Source organism: Elephantulus edwardii, unplaced genomic scaffold (assembly GCF_000299155.1).
Source record: "Elephantulus edwardii isolate Elephantulus edwardi_28Jun2011 unplaced genomic scaffold, EleEdw1.0 scaffold00068, whole genome shotgun sequence".
Lineage (NCBI taxonomy): Eukaryota > Metazoa > Chordata > Mammalia > Macroscelidea > Macroscelididae > Elephantulus > Elephantulus edwardii.
Window position 1 is genome coordinate 1,741,672 of NW_006399818.1, and position 21,142 is coordinate 1,762,813.

The 21,142-nt window shown below is 41.9% G+C and overlaps 1 protein-coding gene across 1 annotated transcript in view; it reads left to right on the top strand.

The window, feature by feature from the left end:
* Positions 1 to 359: 359 nt before the first annotated feature.
* Positions 360 to 21,142, top strand: part of AMDHD1 (amidohydrolase domain containing 1) — a 22,321-nt gene continuing 1,538 nt past the window's right edge. Inside the window, exons 1-8 of the mRNA XM_006888567.1 lie at positions 360 to 496; positions 4,428 to 4,534; positions 6,988 to 7,052; positions 8,903 to 9,180; positions 10,227 to 10,452; positions 16,818 to 16,942; positions 19,617 to 19,710; positions 20,648 to 20,808. Coding sequence (XP_006888629.1) covers positions 360 to 496; positions 4,428 to 4,534; positions 6,988 to 7,052; positions 8,903 to 9,180; positions 10,227 to 10,452; positions 16,818 to 16,942; positions 19,617 to 19,710; positions 20,648 to 20,808 — 1,193 coding nt within the window. The remainder of the gene's footprint in view (positions 497 to 4,427; positions 4,535 to 6,987; positions 7,053 to 8,902; positions 9,181 to 10,226; positions 10,453 to 16,817; positions 16,943 to 19,616; positions 19,711 to 20,647; positions 20,809 to 21,142) is intronic.

The window sequence follows — 21,142 nt, forward strand, 5'->3', positions numbered from 1 at the left end:
CACGTGATCTTTCCCGGTGGCCGGGCCTCAGCTTCCTTATCTGTAAAGGTGGGACAAGGTTCCTATCTCTTTGACCTAGAATGTGACAAAAGGACCACAAGAGGGGTTTCCAAAAGCAACATTTATTTTTTTCTCCTCCTTATCTTTTCGGTGGTGGACAGTGTCGTCGGGGCCACTGTTTGGGGGAGGAGAGCTTTCACCTGAGGTTCCAAAGGGCACTGGCGGCGAGCGCCCGCCCCCGCTCCACCCTCCGGTCCCGGGTAGCCGAGGCCCGCGGGCCTCAAGCGTCCGCTGTCCCTCCAGCGTCCAGAGCCCGGCGCCGTCCTCGTCCCCGTCCCCGCGGCCCGGTGCACGGCAGCATGGCTGGCGACCACTGCCTCCTGCTGGAGAACGCGCGGCAGGTGGTGCTGGTGTGCGCGCGCGGCGAGCGCTTCCTGACGCGGGCGGCGGCGCGCAGCCTGGCGGTGCTCGAGGGCGCCAGCCTCGTAGTGGGCGCGTAAGTGGGGGCACTGGCGGGGCCCGCGGCGCGTGCGCAAGGCGTGCGTGGCGCAGAGATGACGCGCTCAAACTTGGTCCCGCACTAACACCAAGAGAGACATTAGCAAAACACTAGCCTTGTAAACAAGTTCCTAAGGAGTGTATTGCACTGGACTGTCATTCTGAGGGGGGCGTTAGTGGTGTAGGGTGGTGGTGGGCGCCTAAGTGGGGTCACCTGGTGAGTACCGCGGCACCAGGCGCCTGCGCAAACGCGTGTGTAACACAGTGGCACCAAAAAGAGACATTAGCAAAACTGTGGTAAACAGCTGTTCCTAACAAGTTTAACTGCACTGGGCTGTCATTCTAATGGGGGCTTAGGGATGGGAAGAAAGTGGTGTTAGGAGGGTGGGGTGCACGCAAGCCTAAACCGAACCTTCTTCCATCTGGATGCATGCAGTGTTGCTGCCTCAGCTACAGTGCTTGGAAAAAGGCGCCCGAGGAGCCTAAGTGTCCGGGTTGCCTGCTGGTTGATTTTGTGTGGTCCCGCCCCCCACCCCAAGAGACAGATTTCTAACTCCACTCCAGATCTTCTGAATCTCATCCAGGCGGTGAGGGCGCTGCTTCCATCCTCACCTGATTCAATGCCCCTGAGTCAGAAACTACTCACAACTGACCCTGCACACACGAGGTGACACAATCTGGAGGAAGTTATACCACTAACCCAAAGGCAGCTCCTTCTCTGGAGATTCATATCCACCACCAGTGGCCATTATTCCAAGGAGGGTAAATCATGTGTCAGTTCAGACTGGAGTGAATTGCATGGGAGAAGAGTGCCCAACTTCCAGAGGTGCACCGCCTTTTGGTTAGTTGGGCAATCCCCTACAGACTAGGTCACCAGAACCGAGTTTATACTCTAGCTGCGTTATTATGTGCCATCGAGTCAGAACCCACTTACAGCTGACTCTCCAGAGGGTTTTCAGAAGCAGGAAATCCCATGAGAGGAAAATGCCTATCCTCCTGCGGAGCAGCAGGTGGTGCTTTGGGATTACAGTGCGATTCTTACCATTAGGTCACCAGAGCTACATGTTGGTATTAGGTGCCATCAAGTTGACTAGGACTGTTAGCCATGTATCTGAACCTTGCCGTTTCCCGTGCTGTTATCCCCATCTCTGATAAACTTGAGCCCATTGTTACAGCCACCATGTCTATCCATCTTGTTGAAGTTTTTCTTCTTTTGACGACCTTTTTCCTTTCCCAGCATGATATCCCTCTCCAACGACTAGCTTCTGAAAATATGACCAAAGTGAGACTGTCTTTCACCCTCCTTGCCTCTAAGAAGTCCTCTGGTTGCAAGATAGATTTATCATCCAAGATAGATTTCTTTCGTTTGGTGGATTCAGTACTCTTCTCAACATTGCAACTCGAAGATGTTAATTCTTCTGTTATCTTTTAGTCATTATTGTTGTGCACCATTGAGTTCAAACAGACGCACACCTGACCCTCCAGAGGATTTTCAGAGGCAGTTAATCGTTTGGGAGGAGACAGACCATCCTTCTGTCACAGAGGAGTGGCTGGTGGCTTCGAACCATCTGCCTTTCTGTTATCCTTAGATATTGTTCAACCTTTATAAAATTAGAAAGTAACTGAAAAGACCATGGCTTTGTTCAGGTGCACCTTAGTTTTTAAACTGACATTGTTGCTCTTCAGCACTTTGGAGAGGAACTCGACAGCAGATTTTCACAGTGTAGTACATCTTTTGATCTCTTGACTGCTGTTACCATGGATGTTGAGTGTGGATTCAAGTAAGATGAAATCTTTGACAACTTCAATATATTCTCCATCTGTCATGATATTGCCTTTTGGTCCAGTAGTGAAGATTTTTGCTTTCTTGATCTTGAGGTGCAAATCATATCAAAGGCTGTAGTCTTTGATCTTCTGCAGCAAGTGTTTCAAATCTTCTTCACCTTCAGCAAGCAAAGTTGTGTTATCTGCATAAGACAGATTGTTGATGAGTCTTCCTTCAGTCCTGATGCCATGTTCTTCTTCATATGGTCTAGCAGTTACAGAGAAACCCTGACCAACATTTTTCCCGACTTTAAACCATGCAGCATTCCCTTCTTCTGTTCACACAATAGCTTCTTGGTCTAGTTATAGACTTCTGATAAGCACGATTGATGTTCTGGGATTCCCATTCTTCTCAATATTAGTAATAATTTGGCATGTTTCATACAGTCTAAGACCTCTGCATAATCACTAATACACAAGCAGACATCTTACTGATATTCTTTGTTTTCAGTCAAGATTTCTTTGACATCAGCAATGTTAACCTTGATGACACAGCCTCTTCTGAATCCAGCTTGAATTTCTGGCAGTCCCCTGTCAATGTACTGCTTTAGAATAATCTTTAACAAGATTTTACTTGCATGTGATGTTAATAATATTGTTAGATCATTTCTACATTCTGTTGGATCACCTTTCTTGGGAACGGGAAACAAATATGGATACCTTCCAAATTTGTTGGCGTGGTCTGGTAAGCATCCGGTGCTGCATCTGTTTGTTGAAACATGTTAATTAATTAGCAGTTCATCAATTCCTGGGGCTTTTCTTTCTTTTTGTCAATGCCTTCAATGCAGTTTGGACTTCTTCCTTCATTGCCATTGGTTCTTGATCATAGGCTATTCCTGAAATGTTTCAGTGTTAATCAGTTCTTTTCGATACAATTACTATATATTCCTTTTATCTCATTTTGATGCCTCCTTACATCATCCAAAATTTTGCCCATGAAATCCTTCACTATTGCAATTCATGGCTTGAATTTGTTCTTCGATTCTTCGGTTTGAGAAATGCTAAGCAAGTTCCCTTTTGATCTGCTAACTCCAGCTCTTTACACATTTTGTTTTAGTACTTTGTCTTCTCAAGGTGCCTTTTGAAATTTTCCGTTCATTTCTCTTACTCCAGTTTTTTCCTGTTTTGACGTGTGTGTGTGTGTGTGTGTTTTAAATTTTATTATTTTTTGGTGTGTGTACCATCAAATTGGATATGATTGGTACAGGAGGAGATTGCCCCTCCTTCTCCAGCAGAAGATCTGGTGGATTTGAACCACATACCTCTGAGATTGCAGCTACTTGCCACTGAGCCACCAGAGCTTCCCTGCCTCTCTGTTTTTTAGTGTAATTTTTTAGGTAGCTGGAAACTTCAACTGACTCATTGCTGTTTAGTTGAAGCCTAGTCATAGCTGACCTTCCAGTGTGTTTTTTTTAGGACTGTAAATTGCAAGCGAGGAGATTGCTGGTCTTTCTCCTGCAGAGCTGTGGGTGGATTTGAACTGCCAGGGAGGAATAGTCTTTGAGTTAGCAGCCCAACTCCCCAAGGACTATGAAGAAAGTGTATAAAATGTACATAGCAATAAAATGTACATACTAACTCTCTTTTTTTTAAAGATTACTTGAAGGTTTTTGTCTTCAAGCTGATTCTGACTCATAGTGACCTCCTGTGACAGAGTAGAACTGCCTCGAAGGGTTTCTCTGCAATAATCTTTCCAGAGACAGAGGATTTTATCTCACAGAACTACTGGATGGGTTCACACCACCAAGTTTTTAATTTAACTTTCAAGTGCTTAGGTATTTGTGACATTAGGGCAGACATTTCTACCTGGTGTCCTATTGTTGAACTTGGTCTTAAGCACATGTGGCTGATGGATGGCTAGGAAATAAAATTCTTCATTCTGGGTGGTCTTGTATCCAGTTACTATTGTAATGGGACAATTGATCTTGGGAACAATTAGCCATCTCTACTGCACATGGGTTCACTTTCTCTACTGTGGCTAGAGCCACCATTTTCAAGATCAGTGTTGACTGATTGGCATCAAAAGACAAGTTCTAGATCACCAGTCAGGGTTCTCATACTATTTTCCCCACAACTTCAGCAAATATTTCTTGATTCTTCTTCAGGGATGGTTTAATAAAAGCCATTGGTCCTGCTGATGTTATCCAAAGACAGTTTTCTGAAGACACATTTGAAGAAAGAATTGACTGTTCTGGGAAGTGTATCTTACCAGGTACTGGTATTTTTCCCCTAAAGTCCCTAAGCACCTGAAGACTTGCTGTAGCATTTTAAAGAGGGAGAGTAGCATCTGGTTTGAAGTAGGATCTTACAATTTGTTGCTGTTGTTGTGTGTCATTGAGCCACCTGTGACTCATAGTGACACTATGTACAGCATCTCTGAAGCCTGTCCTGTCCTGAGCCAGTCTCTCTGACTCCGACACACCTACCCCCAAAGCCCCAGTTACTGTATCAATCCATCTCATCCTGATCTTCCTCTCCTGCGCTCTCACTCCATCCTTCCAAGCATGATGCCCTTCTCCAAGGACCAGTCCCTCCTGGCCATGTGCCCATAGTATGTGAGATGGAGCTTTAAAATTCTAGCCTCCAAGAAGAAACTTGGTTTCACCTTCTCAAAGACAGACCTATTTGTTTTCTTGGTGGTCCATGGTATGCTTAAACTCTTCTCCAGCACCACAACTCAAAGGTATTAGTTCTCTGTCATCCTTAGTCATTGCCCAACTCTGATGCATAGCAAATAGTTAAGAAGACTGTGGGGAAATAAAAGAAGACTATGGATCTGATAATACAATTTAAAAATATTAATAGCTATAAAAATGCTAATATCTACCATTTGTCAAATATCTACAATTGACTATCTAAATGCTTTTTTTGCAAACATGACTTCGTGTTAAATCCTTATATTTACCCTGTAAGGTGTCGTTATCTGTGTATGTGCAATGAATTATTGTTGTTAGGTGCCATCTAGTTAACTACGATTCATCACAACCCTATGAACAATAGATCTGAACCCTCCACTCTGCCATCCTTACCATCTCTGATATGATTCAGTTATGATAATGACTGTGTGAGGGTCTTCTCTTTCTGTAACCCTTTCCTTCCCACCATGATGTCTTTTTCTAAGGACCAGCCCCTCCTGACAACATACCCAAAGATACGCTAAGGGATATCCTGGTTGCACTCCCTCAAAGACACATCTGTTTGTTCCTTTTATGAAATTCAGGTGTGAAATCACTTACCCAAGGTTGCTAAACTGGGAAAGGACAAGCTGGGAATCAAACCTGGCCATTCTTTCTGTTACTTTGCACTCACATGCTGAAGAGGATCCAACTCATGTTTAGATTCAAAACTTCCAGGAGAAGTGTATCAATCTATTGTACACCCATTGCCATCAAGTCAGTTCTAACTCGGTAAACTCTTTAATTCATGGCCACTCGTAGGCTATAATACTTATGGAAGCAGATTGCCAGATCTTTTTTCCCACTGATCAGCTTGTGGGTTTGAACCACCAGCAACCACAGTCAAGCACTTCACCATTGTGCCACCAGGGCTCTTACATAAACCTTTGTTAAGACTGATATTTTTTTTAAGATGTGCATAATATGCATCTGATTAAACTTGGTCTCCGGGCTCTTGAGATTCAGGAGAAACAGTTGAGGTGAAACCTTCTGAGGAGGAAGAACAGAATCTGGGAGGAAGCCATCTGAACAGGAACTTTTGAGGTTAAATCAGAACTGCTTATGAGTCATTTGACACACAATGAGCAAACCATTTGCTTTGGAGTCAGCTCCAGCTTGTGCCAACTGCAGGCGTATCTCTGCTCTGTAGGGCTTTCAGTGGCTGTGATCTTCAGAAGTAAACCTCTCGATCTCTCTTCTAGGTGAACTGGAACCTGTTAACCGTTGTACCATCCAGGTCCTCCTAGTTAATCTGTCAGATAGTTTATACATTTTGGGAAGAGACACTTTACTGAATTTGACCTGGACAAAAGTTCAAAGTCATTGCTTTTGTGAGACATAATTGGTTAAGATTGCACTCCTTTCTTGAAGGATGATTCAGATTTCTGGTATCATATTTTTCCTTCAAGTTGAAGGGAGAATTTCCAACAATTATTCCATCTCATACCTAGATTATTCTCTGGCTCTGCTCAACCGATGAGTTTTACATCCTGGTTTATAAGCCATTTGGTGAGAATGGAATTATTATGTGTCATCAAGTCAGAACTGACTCCTAGCTGACCTTATAGCAGATTTTCAGAGACAGTAAATCACACCAGAGGAGACTGCCCATCTTTCTCCCAAGGAAGAGTTCATGGATTTGAACTGCCTGCCTTTGGGTTGACAGTGCAACTCCTTACAACTAAGCCACCAGAGCTCCCTGGGTATAGAATTAGGGAGCAAAAAGAGCTGTTTCCTTAAGGGTTGTATATTATTATACTGAGTCACTCTTTGGCACAAGCGTCAAGATCTAGACCAGCCATATAACCAAGGCCTCTTGCTTCTTGTAGACTTGCCACTCTCTGAAGGAATCAAAAGTCCTCTTTCTCTAAGTTTCTGTAATACAGAAAAGCATCCACCATGCTTCCATAAGAACAGGACACTTTAGCCCACCACTAGCCTTGTGCTTATTATCCTCAACGCCAACAGTAACTTAATTTATTGATTACAGGTTTGGTGGATGCACATACCCATCCAGTCTGGGCTGGTGAGAGAGTTCATGAATTTGCCATGAAGGTAACTGCAATAAATGATGCTATGATGTCAAATTGAAAATAACAACAACAATAAACCCCATCCCAAACAGACAAGTCTTTTTGCCACAGAAGTTCATAGGCTGTTTCAGGCTTTGCAACAGATACCGTGTGTCCATTTAATAGATATTTTTACTTGCCTGGATGTTGAAAAGTACTTTCTAACAAAGCACACTTATTTATAACTGCCCTAAATTTCTATACCATGCACAGGGCTGGCAGTAATTTTAAGTAAGACAGTTCTAAAAATTGTTTAAGTCTAGAATCTTGTTTAAAGTATAGCTGAGCTGGCTTGTCCAACTTCTCCTCTTTTCTTGTTCCTTGACCCATCCCACCACCTCTAGAAGCATTTCAAGGGACTCAAGAAACAGTTTGAAAACAATTACCATTTATTGAGATTACTTGGACAAATAGATTACAAATCACAAAAATAAGTGGGTTTTTTTTTGTTTGTTTGTGTTTTGGGGCTTTTTTTTACCCTGGGAGAAGAACCCAAATAAGAATTTAAAAATATAGTCTATGTTGTTGTGTACTGTCAAGTTGCAACCAACCCATAGCTGATCCTCCTGCTGGTTTTCAGAAGCAGTAAATCACATGGGAGGAGATTGCCCATATTTCTCCTGCAGAGCATCTGGTGGATTTGAACCTTTCTTCTGACATACTTTGAACATGTTGCAAGTTCTTGTTCCCCAGTTCTTGGAGAAAGATGTCATGCTTGGGAGGGTGGAGGGACAGAACAAGAGAGGAAGACCCTTGATGAGATGGATTGATTCAGTGACTGGGGTAATGAGGGTATGTGTGTCAGAGACAATACGATTGTCACAGGATAGAGTAGGGGTTAGGGCTATTGTACATAGGGTTGCTGTGAGTCGCAAGTGACTTGACAGCATGTAACAATGACAGTCTTGAGGTTGTCAGCATAATTCCTTACTACTAAGCCACCAGAGCTCCAAAACAGTCTGTATCAGTCATACATTAACCATAAAAAGAAAATCTTTTGATGTTGAAAAAGATTCCAACTCAGGGCATCCCTGCATGTATAAAACAGGACCGAGCACCTGGTTTTCTTGTCTGTAGGCTTTACAGAGCAAATTGCATGGATTTGAACTATTAACCTTTAGATTTGTAGGTCAATACAGAGAATACCATCTACTCAAACCAAGCCAAACTCACTGCTGTGGAATCAGTTCCAACACATAGTCACGCTCCATCAGACTGCCAATGCCATAAACCTTTATAGAAATAGACTGTCCATCTTTCTCCTGCAGAGTAGCTGGGGGAATCAAACAGCTGACCTTTCAGTTAACAGTGCATCACTCTTCTGGTTGCCCAGGATGACTGGATCCACTGCTGTCTCAGGAAGAGGCTCTTGAGTGACAGACATCTGGCCCCAAACTCTTCTGACCAATATGGATTTAGGAACATTGGACCTGAGTCTTTTTAAGAGAAGACTTGAGTAACTTCAGAGTGGTTCTCTGACTTTCCTAACCTGCATTTCCTCAAACCGCTGGCTAGGGATGAGATTTGGTTAGTCTATACTGGTGCCAACTGAGTTGTTGAATGTCAAAATGCTTCTTTAACAGTTAGTAAATAGTCATTACCCTGGGAACTCAAGTGTCTCCACCACAGTTCCCACTTCTGACACCCTGCCTTGGGGACCCCCACCAAGGCTCCCACAATACAGGGACTCTGTGTCTCAGAATCCTTTCTGACCCGTCAGTGCCTGACCCACTCTGATTGTGAAATGTTTTGGGCCCCTCCCCAGGACATGGGTTGTATACTGTTGTGTATCCTGCTTACTTTTGTTGAGCCTAAGGAGATCCTCTTGTTCAGTTGGCAGGAGCCTCGTACATGGATATCCACCAGGCTGGCGGGGGGATCAACTTCACGGTGGAGTGCACTCGCCGAGCCTCTGAGGAAGAGCTGTTCGACTCCTTCCAGCAGCGGCTTCTGTGTATGATGAGGGCTGGGACCACGCTGGTGGAGTGCAAGAGTGGATACGGCCTCGAACTCCAGACGGAGCTCAAGATGCTGCGTGTGATAGCACGTGCCCAGAGGGAGCTGGACGTTGGCATTTCGGCCACTTACTGCGGAGCTCACTCAGTGCCCAAGTAATCGCAGACAGTGGGGTCAGGGTTTAGAGCTGGGCACCGAGAATGAAGGTGGACAGAGACCAACAGGGGTTGGAGGTGCAGCATATATTTCTTAACTCATGCAGACAGACAAGTAGTGCGTCTTCTGAAAAGCTGTTTGTGTTCTAATAGTCACTTAGCACTCTTTAAGTTGGCCTTTGGGAAAGGATCCACTGTATTCCTCTAATTGCTACTCATTTTATGATTCATTGTTAAAGCAGAGGACATGCTCAAAGCTTTCGGTTAGCAAAAGGAAATGCCAATCTTTGTTGTTGTTACGTGATGTTGAGTCGATGGTGACTCACGATGACCCTGTGAACAACCACTCTCTAAACCTCACCCTGTTCTGCACCGTGCTGGAGACGGTTGATACAGTCACTGGGTTAATCCATCATGTTGAGGGTCTTCTTCTCTTTCGCTGACCCTCCACCTTTCCCAGCATATGAGGCCTTTTTCCAAGGACTGATGCTGCCCCGCTCCTTACATTCCAAAGTATGAGAAAAGATGCCTCCTTGCATCTAAGGAGCATCTTGGTTGCACTTCCTCCAACAGACTCTGTGGTTTGTTCAGGAGTTCATGGTATATTCAATATTCTTTGCCAACACCCCAATTCAAAAGCATCACTCTTTCTTTGGTCATCCTTTTTATTGTCCAGCTTTCAGATCCAAAGGAAGCAATTGAAAATACTATACCTTGGATCAGGTACAGTTTAGCCTTTGAACTGATAGCCTTAGTCTTTATGCAGATATCTTTGCTTTTTAGCACTTTAAAGAGAGCCTTGGCTTTGTATACTTCAAGAACTGTTGAAGTACACTCCTTGTCTGTTTGCAGGTTTTTTGTTGTTGTTGTTGTTGTTTTGTGCCGTCGAGTTGCTTGCAACTCATAGCGACCCTATGTAGAAGAGCCCTAACCCCTGCTCTATCCTGTGCCAACCTCTTTCTTTAGTTTTTAGTTTGTCTGTCTTTAGTTTTGTTTTTTAAAAAGATATTTTTATGTTTATTAAAAGATTGATTTTTTTCTTTTAGAGGAAAAACTGCTACAGAAGCTGCTGATGACATTGTCAATGTCCACCTTCCAAAGCTGAAGGCACTTAACAGGAGCAGTGAAATCCATGTTGACAATATAGACGTTTTCTGTGAGAAGGGCGTCTTTGACCTTGATTCCACCAGGAGGATTCTTCAAGGTGGAAAAGACATAGGGCTGCAGATTAACTTCCATGGGGATGAGCTCCACCCGATGAAGGCTGCTGAGGTACCACTGGGGTTTTTTTTGCTTGCAATTTATGCAGTAGAAAACGTCAATTCATTTGCTCCAAGTTTGAAATTGTTGTTGCTAGGTGCTGTGGCGTTGACTTTGAGTCACAGCAACTCTATGAACAATTGATCTGAACCTGGCCTTATTTCGCATCATCTTTATGGTTTCTGATAGTCTCTAACCCATTGTTATGGTCACTGTGAGATCTTATATATTGGTGCTGTTCTTGTGTGTCATAGAGTTGGAATCGACCCATATCTGACTCTCCAGTGGGTTTTCAGAGGTAGTTAATTGCACAGGAGGAGATTGCCCATCCATCTCCTACAGAGCAGCTAGTGGCCTCAAACTGCATGCCTTCGAGATTGCAGCGCAGCTTCTTGCCAGTAGGCAACCACAGCTCCGTATCTTGTATGTAGCAGGATGAAATGTTGCCTGGTCCTATGCCATCCTCACAATTGTTTGAGCCCATAGATGCAGCCACTGTGCCAATCCATCTCATTGAAAGTCTTCCTATTTTTGGCTGGCCATTTACTTTACTGAGTACAATGTGCTTTTCCAATGATTGTTCTTTCCTAAAAGATGATCAGTTCAAAGTAAACTTGATGAAGTGTTGCCATTCATGCAGCCAAAGAACATCTGGTTGTACTTGTTCTTAGGTGCTGTCAAGTTGAATATGACTCATAGTGACTGTATGAGCAACAAACAGATCTGAACTCTGTCCTGTCCTGTGCCAACCTCACAATCTCTGACACACTAGTACCCATTGTTACAGTCACCGCTTTAATCCATCTGGTTGAAGGTCTTCTTCTCCTTCGCTGTCCCTTCACCTTTCCAAATGTGATGTCTTTCTCCCAGGAATAGCCTCTCCTAGCAACAAGCCCAAAGTATGTGAAGTGAAGCTTCATCATCCTTATCTCCAAAAAGTAGTCTGGCTTCACGTTCTCCAAGACATACCTGTTTGTTCTTTTGACAGTCCATGGGATAACCAATACTCTCCTTCAATGCCACAGCTCAAAGGTATAAATTCTTCTTCTGTCATCTTTAGTCATTGACCAGCTCTCAGATGCTTAGCAAGCAATTGAAAAAGACCATGGTCTAAATTAGGTAGCGTTCCTCAATAATTTGGGGAGGTTCCTGACTACAGACTTTCCCAGTGCAATACGTCTCCTGCTCTCCTAACTGTCATTACCAAGTGTACTGATTGTGGATCCAAGTAAGATGATGTCATTGACAGTTTTATTCTTTTCTCTTTCTATCATGTTGTTCAGTGTTGACAATTTTTGTTTCCTTGGTGTTTGAGATCCAATCCATATTGACACCTGCAGTGTTTGATCTTCTGCAGCAAGTGTTTCAAGTACTTCCTGTGGGACATATTTATTTGTTCTTCTGGTAGTCCATGGCACAGTCAATATTTCTAAAGCTGAAAAAAAGCTGACTATTTCTCTTGGGATAAATTACAAACACCATGCTGGAATCCAATTCTTCTTACCTCTCGAGTTTCTCCTCTCTCTCCTTTGCTTTTCTCTGCTTCTTCACAGTCTCCACGATGAATCAATCACAACAACCCTGCCTTCACCACCCCCTTTTGAGGTAGAGAGGCACAATAGCTGCTACAATGGACTTAAGGATGGCAGAGAGTGTGAGGGTTTCATTCTGTTATACACAGTCTCATAGAATCACTGTGAGTGAGTTGGAACTGACTTGACAGAACCTAAGAACGATAGTACTTCCTGTCTTTGTGTGCACTGTTTCTGATCGGAAAACCACAGCTTTGTCTGGCTAACTCTAGCTCTACCATTTTTTTCTGGGACTCTATTCTGAGCATGATGATGTATCACAACTGCCTCTCTGATTCCTATTGGACTAAACACATGAGAGTTGGGTCAATGTCTTTCACTTCATTACTTTGTCATCCCTGGAAATTAGCATGGTGTGCGGTGAGCAAAGCTTGTTGGGTGCCAGCTGGGTGGTCAACAAGCTACTTTTGGTCATAGAAGATGACTGGTCATGGAAGGTAAATCAATGGTACTCAACATCCAAGGGAATTCTGGTGGAGCAGGGAAATGGTGGGTCAAAACACTCGTGTCAAGGCCAGGACAACACTGAAACGACTGGATATATCTATAAATGGGAAATATAATCTGAATTTTTCTGTAAAATGCTGTAAAATGACAGATACTTTTCAAAATCTGAGCATCCAGACTAAGACAGACTAGGAAGAAAGATTAGCCATCCACTTCAGAAATAGCAGGCCTTCAAAAACCCTATGTACAATAGAACACACTTTGAATAGCAGATAGGGCAACAGAGGTGGAGCTTTCAAGTATGGAAATACTAAGGAAGAGAAACAGTTGTAAGCAGACATTAGTGGTTGGAACATGGAATGTGAGAACTATAAATGTAGGAAAATTAGACATTGTTAATGAAGAAATGGAATGCATAAATATTGACATACTAGGTATTGGCGAGATGAGATGGACTGGCATGGGACATTTTGAATCAGATGATCATATGATCTACTATGCGGGAGATGAAAAGGTGAGGAAAAATGGGGTTCCTTCCATAGTTTAAAAAAGTCATTTCTAGATTTGTCTTGAAATATAATATTGTGAGTGACAGGATAATATCCATACACATACAAAAAACTCCAGTGAATACCACTATCATTGAAATATATGCACCAACAACCAGAGCCAAAGAAGAGGAAATGGAAGATTTCTACCAAGTTTTGCAGTCAGAAATCAATCAAACATGCAATCAAGATGCATAAATAATAATGAGTGGCTGGAATGCAAAAGTCGGGAACAGAGAGAAAGGATCAGTAGTTGGAAAGCATAGCCTTGGTGACAGAAATGAAGCTGGAGATAGGATGATAGACTTTTAATGATTTATTAATTTCAAATACATTTTACAAGAAACATAAACACAGGCTATACATATGGATTTCACCTGATGGTATGCATTGAAATCAGATATATTACATCTGTGGAAAGAACCACTGGAGAAGCTCAATATCAGCTGTGAAAGTAGGCCAGGTGCTGAATGTGCAACCGATCAACCAACTACTCATATGCAAGTTCAAGCTGAAGCTGAGAAAAGTGAAATCAAGTACAGGAACTAAAATATGACCTTGAGTCTATCCCACCTGAATTTCAGAACCGAACAAGTTTGAGGCCTTGAACGCTAATGAGTGAAGAGGAGATGAATTATGGGAAGATATCAAGAATATCATCCAGGAAGAGTACAAAATGTCGTTGCAAAGACAGAGGAAGAAAAGACGAAAATGGATGTCAGAAGAGACTCTGAATATTGCACTAAAGTGCCGAGAAGGCAACGCAGAGTAAAGAAATCAAGACATTAAGGAGCTGAACAGAAGATTTTAAAAGGCAGCACAGCAAGACAAAGTAAAGTATTATAATGAAATGTGCAAAGAGCTGGAGTCAGAAAACTAAAAGGACTGAACTCGCTCAGCATTTCTTAAGCTCAAGGAACTGAAGAACAAATTCAAGCCGTGAGTTGCAATACTTAAGGATGCTTTGGACAGAATATTAAGTGATCCTGCAAATATTAAAAGAAGATGGAAAGAGTACCCAGAGTCATTATACTAAAAGGAATTAGCAGACACAGAAGAATTTAATGAAACGACATATGAGCAAGAGCCTGTGGTGATGAAGGAAGAAGTTTAAAGTGCTTTTGAAGAACTGGCTAAGAATAAGGTCCCAGGAATAGATGGTACACCAATTGACATATTTCAATTAACAGATGCTGCCCTAGATGTGCTCACCAAGTTGTGCCAAGAGGACAACCACTTGGCCAACTGACAGGAAGGGTTCTATATTTGTTCCCATTCCAAAGAAAGGTGATCCAACAGTGTGTGGAAATTATTGAACAGTATCATTAATATCACATGCAAGCAAGATTCTGCAGAAGATTATCCAAAAATGATTGGAACAGCACATCAGCAGAGAACTGCCAGATGTGCCAACTGGGTTTAGATGGGGTCATGGTACTAGGGATATTATAGCTAATGTTAGGTGGATCTTGGCTGCAAGCAGGGGGTACCAGAAGAATGTCTATTTTTGTTTCATTGATTATGCAAAGGCATTTGACTGTGTGGATCATAACTGTGGCTGACTCTGAGAAGAATAGGAATCCTAGAACACTTGATTGTGTTAATGTGAAACCTATACTTGGTCCAGGAGGCAGCTGTCAGAACAGAGCAAGGAAACACTGCATGGTTCAGAATGGGAAGGGTGTACACCAGGGCTGTATCCTTTCTCCATACCTGTTCAACCATTTGCAGAACAGATTATCTGGGACGCTGGGCTCTATGAAGAGAAATGTGGCATCAGGATTGGAGGAAGACTAATCAACAATCTGCATTATGTGGATGACATAGCCCTGCTTGCTGAAACTGAGGAGGACCTGAAGTACTTGCTGTGGAAGCTTCATCTGACATAATTTGGATATGTTGCAAGGAGGGATCAGTCCTTAGAGAGAGACATCATGCTTGGAAGGGTGGAGGGACAGCGCAGGAGAAAAAGAACCTCTATGAGACGGATTGATTCAGTGACTGGGGTAATGGGAGTACGTGTGTCAGAGACAGTGAGATTGGGACAGGAAAGGGCAGGATTTAGGGCTATTGTACATAGGGTCGCTATGAGTCGTGGGTGTCTCAATAGCACATAACAACAACAACTCAATACCCAAAATGAGTTAAGTGAAAAATGAGAAAACGAGGGCTTACTGCTTCTTCAGTGTCAAGGTTAGGAGGGAAGTAGCGCTGGATAGCACAGTCTATTCTGTGAAGCTCCAGACTACCCAGCACCTTATCAAAAACACTCTTAGACTTCGGCAAGTTGATGGTGAAAGGACGAGCTGTCTCCTGCCCCCGGGAGTGTTGCAACCTCGTTAGGCCATGGTGAGCCATCACATATCAGTCCTGTCCTTGCCATAGAAGCTTTAAGCCTGGGACATTAATGTGTGTGTGGTAAAAGTTTGTCTAGTTAAGAATAAAGTAAATGGGGGGTTGGAAGGAGAATAGGAAAATAATGGATAGATAATGAACACTGTATTGGAACAGATGAAGGAAAGAGCCGTTTAAAAGGAATATATGATTAGGCATTATATGTAAGATAACTTTCCAAAATAAGAGGTACTTTGCAAAGAGGACTTGGTGGGGGGAAGAAGGGAGGAAATTGTGCAACAATGAATGAATATTAAAAAAAATGTGAACTAAGGGAAGAGTTAAGGGAGAGGATGGGAGGAAAATGTGTAAGAATGAATGAATGAAAAGCCAACTTATCTGTAAATATTATGAAAATCACAATTAAAATATTTTATTATTAATAAAAGTATATGATGAAACTAAGACGAGGTGTATTTTTCCATTATCACTGTTGTATTGCCTTCTCTCAGTTTGCTTTTTTAAATAAAATTTTTTATTTTAATTGTGATTTTAAAGTTTATAGAGAAGTTAGATTTTCATTTATTCATTGTTGCATATTTTTACCCCTTTCTCCTTTCTCCCCTTCCCCAGTTCACTTTTTTTAAAAAAAATGTTCATTTATTTCTGTACTCAGTCTGCTGTTAACAATATAGCTCAAACTTTTCATTGGAGAAAACTTAAACCCAAGTAGATACTCTCTGAGCATATCAAAGACTCAAAACTATATTTACTTTTCTTTTACTGACCTGTTTTCACTGAATGCAATAGTGTTTTGAGATAGATGCATTCCTTTAGTGTGATTTTATGATACTATAACCATTAGATTTTGTTGTGGCTGTTACTCAGTTTTATTCTGACTTTATGAATTTTCTGGGCCAGAAGTTATATCTAAAGTATATCACAAAGCATTTGTGTTTAAGACTAGTTTTTGAAGTGACTCATCATCTAATTTTTCAATTGGATGTTCTTGCAAATTGTTCATTTTGAAGCTTGTGCCTGCCAAGAAGTTGTTGTTGTTAGATGCCAGCTGTTAAATTGACTATGATTCATAGCGATGCTATGAACAACAGATAAGAAATCATAGAATGAGTATAAGGATCCAAGGAAGGGGCGCAGGGTGAAGCAGAGGGATGGGGATGTGCAGGGGGAGAGGGGATTAATTACAGGGTTGTACAGTTTGATGGGTGGGGGTTGAGGGAAATTGAAAGAATATATTTTGGAAAACAATGTATTCTAATTTTGTAACTAAACTAGTATAATTTTTAAAAAGAGATTAAAAAAGAAATAAAAATGTTTGAATGCTGTGTTTGTTGGTTTTTTGTTTGTTTTTTTTTTAATGGAGAATCAATTGTTTGGCCCGTTATTGATCTCTTTTTACCATTTTTCGAATCTTCCTGTGGCACATTCTGCTTAGCTCGGAGCTGAACTGGGCGCCAAGGCAATTAGCCACCTGGAAGAAGTGAGTGATGAAGGTATTGCTGCCATGGCAACAGCCAGGTGCGCGGCTGTCCTCCTGCCCACCACCGCCTACATGCTGAGGTAAGGCCATGCTCATTCTCTGGCACAAGAGCTGCAGATGCCAGCAGTGAAGACAAATCTGTCAAGGTGCATGGACATTTCTTCATTGCTGCTGTAAAACCGTTAGAAATGCATATCGAGAGAGCTGAACTCAGGGGGGCATGGTTTTACAGGTTAATTAAATACCCTGAGGAACACATTCACTCTGCAGGTACAATCAGTTTACCCTGCACGGTAACCTAAAAGTTGTTTCAAGCCCCTGAGTACTGCCAGGGAAATGGTGATCTGCTGCTTTTGTGATGGCAACCATTACTATCCCATGGAACAGTTCTGTTCTGTAAAAACGGGACCACTGTGAATGAAATAACTTCATTTATTCAGAATCAGAATTCACTCCACAATATCTAAGAGCCTCTACCTTGAGGAGGGGGCTGAGACCACCATCACCTCTGAGTGGTGGGCTTGCTGGTGGAAGGTGGTGCTTTTGTTACCTTTTTTAGTTTTAAGACTTTTCTAAGTCTTTCAAAATCAGGATGAATTTTATCATCAGAAAATAATGAAATAGGCTTTATACTTAGAAAAGCATGTATAAGTAAGTATACTTGTTCTTGTGTTCTTCCTGTGGCTCCAGAAATATTTATCCTTGATTTGTGCTGTTTGAGTGGCAGATTCCTTGAGGTAGATGTATGTGAAAACTCCAGGCCTTTGCTGTTGTTGTGTATGTTTAGTCTGAACGGACCCATAGCTGACCCTCAGGCAGGTTTTCAAGGGCAGTTAATTGTACCGGAGGCAATTGCCCATCCTTCTCCTGTGGAGTAGCTGGTGGATTTGAACTTCATGCCCTTGGGATTGCAGCACAGCTTCTTGCTACTAGGCCACTAGTGCACACCTTTACAAATTCTTATTAAGTGATTTCTAAATAATTGTTAAAACCTACTATTTCAGGTGCTGGAAATATAATAATAATTTAAAAAAAACCATGACAAACTACTTTCTGTGACCCAGATAAATGATTTCTGGTTTGGTTTCTAGTTACTTCCAGCCAGGTCATGAGGCTACTCTATATAATTTTACTTTCACAAGTGAAACGTGAGTTGAAGACTGTGCTAACTACTGTGGAAAGTTAATAGAAGCTGGTGACTGGCCTTCTATTTTGTTATTCCCATGGCATTCACTGCCATCATTTTGCCTGTGGCTGGAATTTGGGGATTCATTTGGGACAATTTGAGGGGCTGCCATTTGGTTGTATAAAGTCCTTGCCTGGAAAGCCTTTGCTCTAAAACTATAGCATGTATTTAGCTGCCCCCTAAATAACTCCTTTCCTGGGTACACCTTGTTTTTGGAAAAGGGGTGAGTATACAATGAGTAAGAAGTATTGATTTTTTCAAAAGACAAATCAAATTTGAGGATACAAACTTAATGGCAAGAAATACAAAGTTGTGAATGAAAAAAAAAAGCTTGTGTAAGATGTTAGAGGATATTCAGCTGTATTCGGAATCAGAATGTTCCATTTTCCTAAGAGAATTCAGTGATATCATAATTCCATACCAGAACCTTGACAGGCCCTGTGTACAACAGCTCTGCTCTATCCTGAGCCAACCTTACTGTCTCTGACACACTCACCCCCATTACACCTGTTACAGAGTCAATCCACCTCATCCAGGGCCTTCCTCTCTTACATTGTTCCTCCACCCTCCCAAGCATAATATCCCTCTCCAAGAACTGGTTCCTCCTTGCAACATGCCCAAAGTATGTCAGACAGAGCTTCAGAATCCTTGCCTCCGAGGAGCTGCCTGGCTTCACCCTCTACAGCCTGAACCTGTTTGTTCTCCTAGCATTCTGTGGTATATTCAGTACTTTTCTCTAGAACCATAGCTCAAAGGAGTCAATTCTGCTTCTATCATCCTAGTCATTCCCAGTTTTCTGATCGATGACATGTAATTGCAAAGACCACGGCCTAGATTGCCCTTCAGCAGGTTCTAGCTTTTAAAAACCTTTAGCAACAATCTCTACATATAAATAGGTATCGCCAAGATACACAGTTGCAAATGAAACAAGTGAGTCTAATGAGAGTGATAAAAATCATGTCAATTTACTTCCCTTTCTCACCTGAAACCAGGAGCTGTTGGATCAGTTCAGATTCTTAGAGACCCCATGTGTATCAAAGAGCAACACTGTACTGTTTTGGTTTTGGATGGCTGGTTTTGTTGTTGTTGTTGTGGGAAGATTTTCTTGGGAAACAGATCATTATTGAGTTTTCAATGACTATTGGGTTGCTGTTGTTTTAAAAAGAAGATCACCAGGCCTTCCTTTGGAGGCATCTCTGCTTGGATTTAACTCTCTAGCTTTACAATTCACATCCGAGCTCATTAAAATGGTATATACCACCCAGGCATCTACCACTAATTACATAATTTGTTTTCTGTTTCTTCTTCCAAAACACAAGGAAGATGAGTATTGCAAGTTCTCTTCTACTCCGAGTATCTTTTCTGCAAAAATTCTAACTCTAAAAGGGTATAGGGAGCTCTGGTGGCCTAGTGGTAAGGAGTTGTGCTCTCTATTCAAAGTCAGGGGGTTCAAATCCACCAGCAGTTCCACATTTGCTACAGAGCCTGCTATGAGCTGGTTCCAACTCAATCATATACAATAACAGCAACAACAAAAAGTTATAGAGTTTATTTTCCTTTCCTCTTAGACTGAGTCAACCTCGAGCCAGAAAGATGTTAGATGAAGGAGTCATAGTTGCTCTAGGAAGTGACTTCAACCCTAATGCATATTGCTTTTCAATGGTAAGTCTCCCCACCTCCCCATGCTAATTCTTTTTAATCTTTCATAGCAGAATATCAGACTTCTACCAGCCAGTTAGGCAATTTAAAAATATTTGATTAACTGTTAAAAAAGTGTAGAATTTCATAAGCTATTTTCCTACGAAACCTGGTGTGGGGGTGGGGAGATGTAGATGGTAGCGTAGTTAGATATTTCTGCACCACAAGAATGACTCCAATGTAGACAGAAAAGACGAAGTCCTGTTTGCATTATTTTTTAATCACAAGCATTATAATTTCACAGTAACCCTTTTCTCAGAAAGAAATGAAAATCTGGAAGTCCAAAGAAGTTTTAGTATGCAAGGGTCGAGGTGACCAACATCTTACACAGTAATTTGAAAAGTTACAAATACATATCAGATACACAAGGGTAATCCATACCATGTGAAGCACTGGTGATTCAGTGGGAGAGGTCTTGTCTCTCATGCAAGAGACCTGGGTTTGAGTTCTTAGCAATGTTCCTCGTGCAGAGCTTCTCCCCATCTGACAGTGGAGACTTCACTATGACACTGGAAAGGTTTTAGTGGACCTTCCAGATTAAGTTGGACCAGGAAAAAAAGACCTGGTTATCAATTTCCAAAAATCAATCCGTAAAAATCCTATGGATCACACACATCCAATGTAAAATTTAAGTATGGGATGGCTCAGGACTGGGTAATATTTTATTCTATTGCGTATTGATTTGCCATCATGAACAAGGCAACTACTATCACCACTAATCTCTATAAGAAAGTTTTTTTTTCTAAATCACAAGTTCTTGTAAGTGTTCATTTTCATCTTCCCATACAAATCTAACCTGCTTCACCTATATGTTTAACTAACACTATCTGTTGTGCCGTGTTGAGAAATAGCAGTTGCCTGTTTGTTATTTTCCTCTAACATTTTTCTCCTTCCTCAATAGCCAATGGTCATGCACTTGGCCTGTGTCAACATGAAAATGTCCATGCCTGAGGCCTTGGCCGCTGCTACCATCAATGCAGCTTACGCCCTGGGAAAATCTGACACACATGGTTCTCTGGAAGTTGGCAAACAGGGAGATTTTGTTATCATTAATTCCTCCAGGTGAGTGTTCTTCCAACTTGTCTCTTATAGTTTATACCTTTTGTAAAATGTACATTTGAATAAAATCTCCTTTCTATTAATTGTTGCTATTGATAACTGTCTAGGTTCCAGCCTCCTTTTATCCTTTACCTATACCTACTGAAAAATTACTTGTTGTTATATACTGAGGAGTCAACTCTAATTCATAGAAACCTTAAAAAACAGAGTAGAAATACCCTATAGGGGAACTGAGACTGTAATCTACACATGAGTATTGCCAGGTCTTTTCTCCCAAGGGGCCACTGATGGGTTCAAACTACCACTTTTTGGCTAGCTGCTGGGCTCTTCACCATTG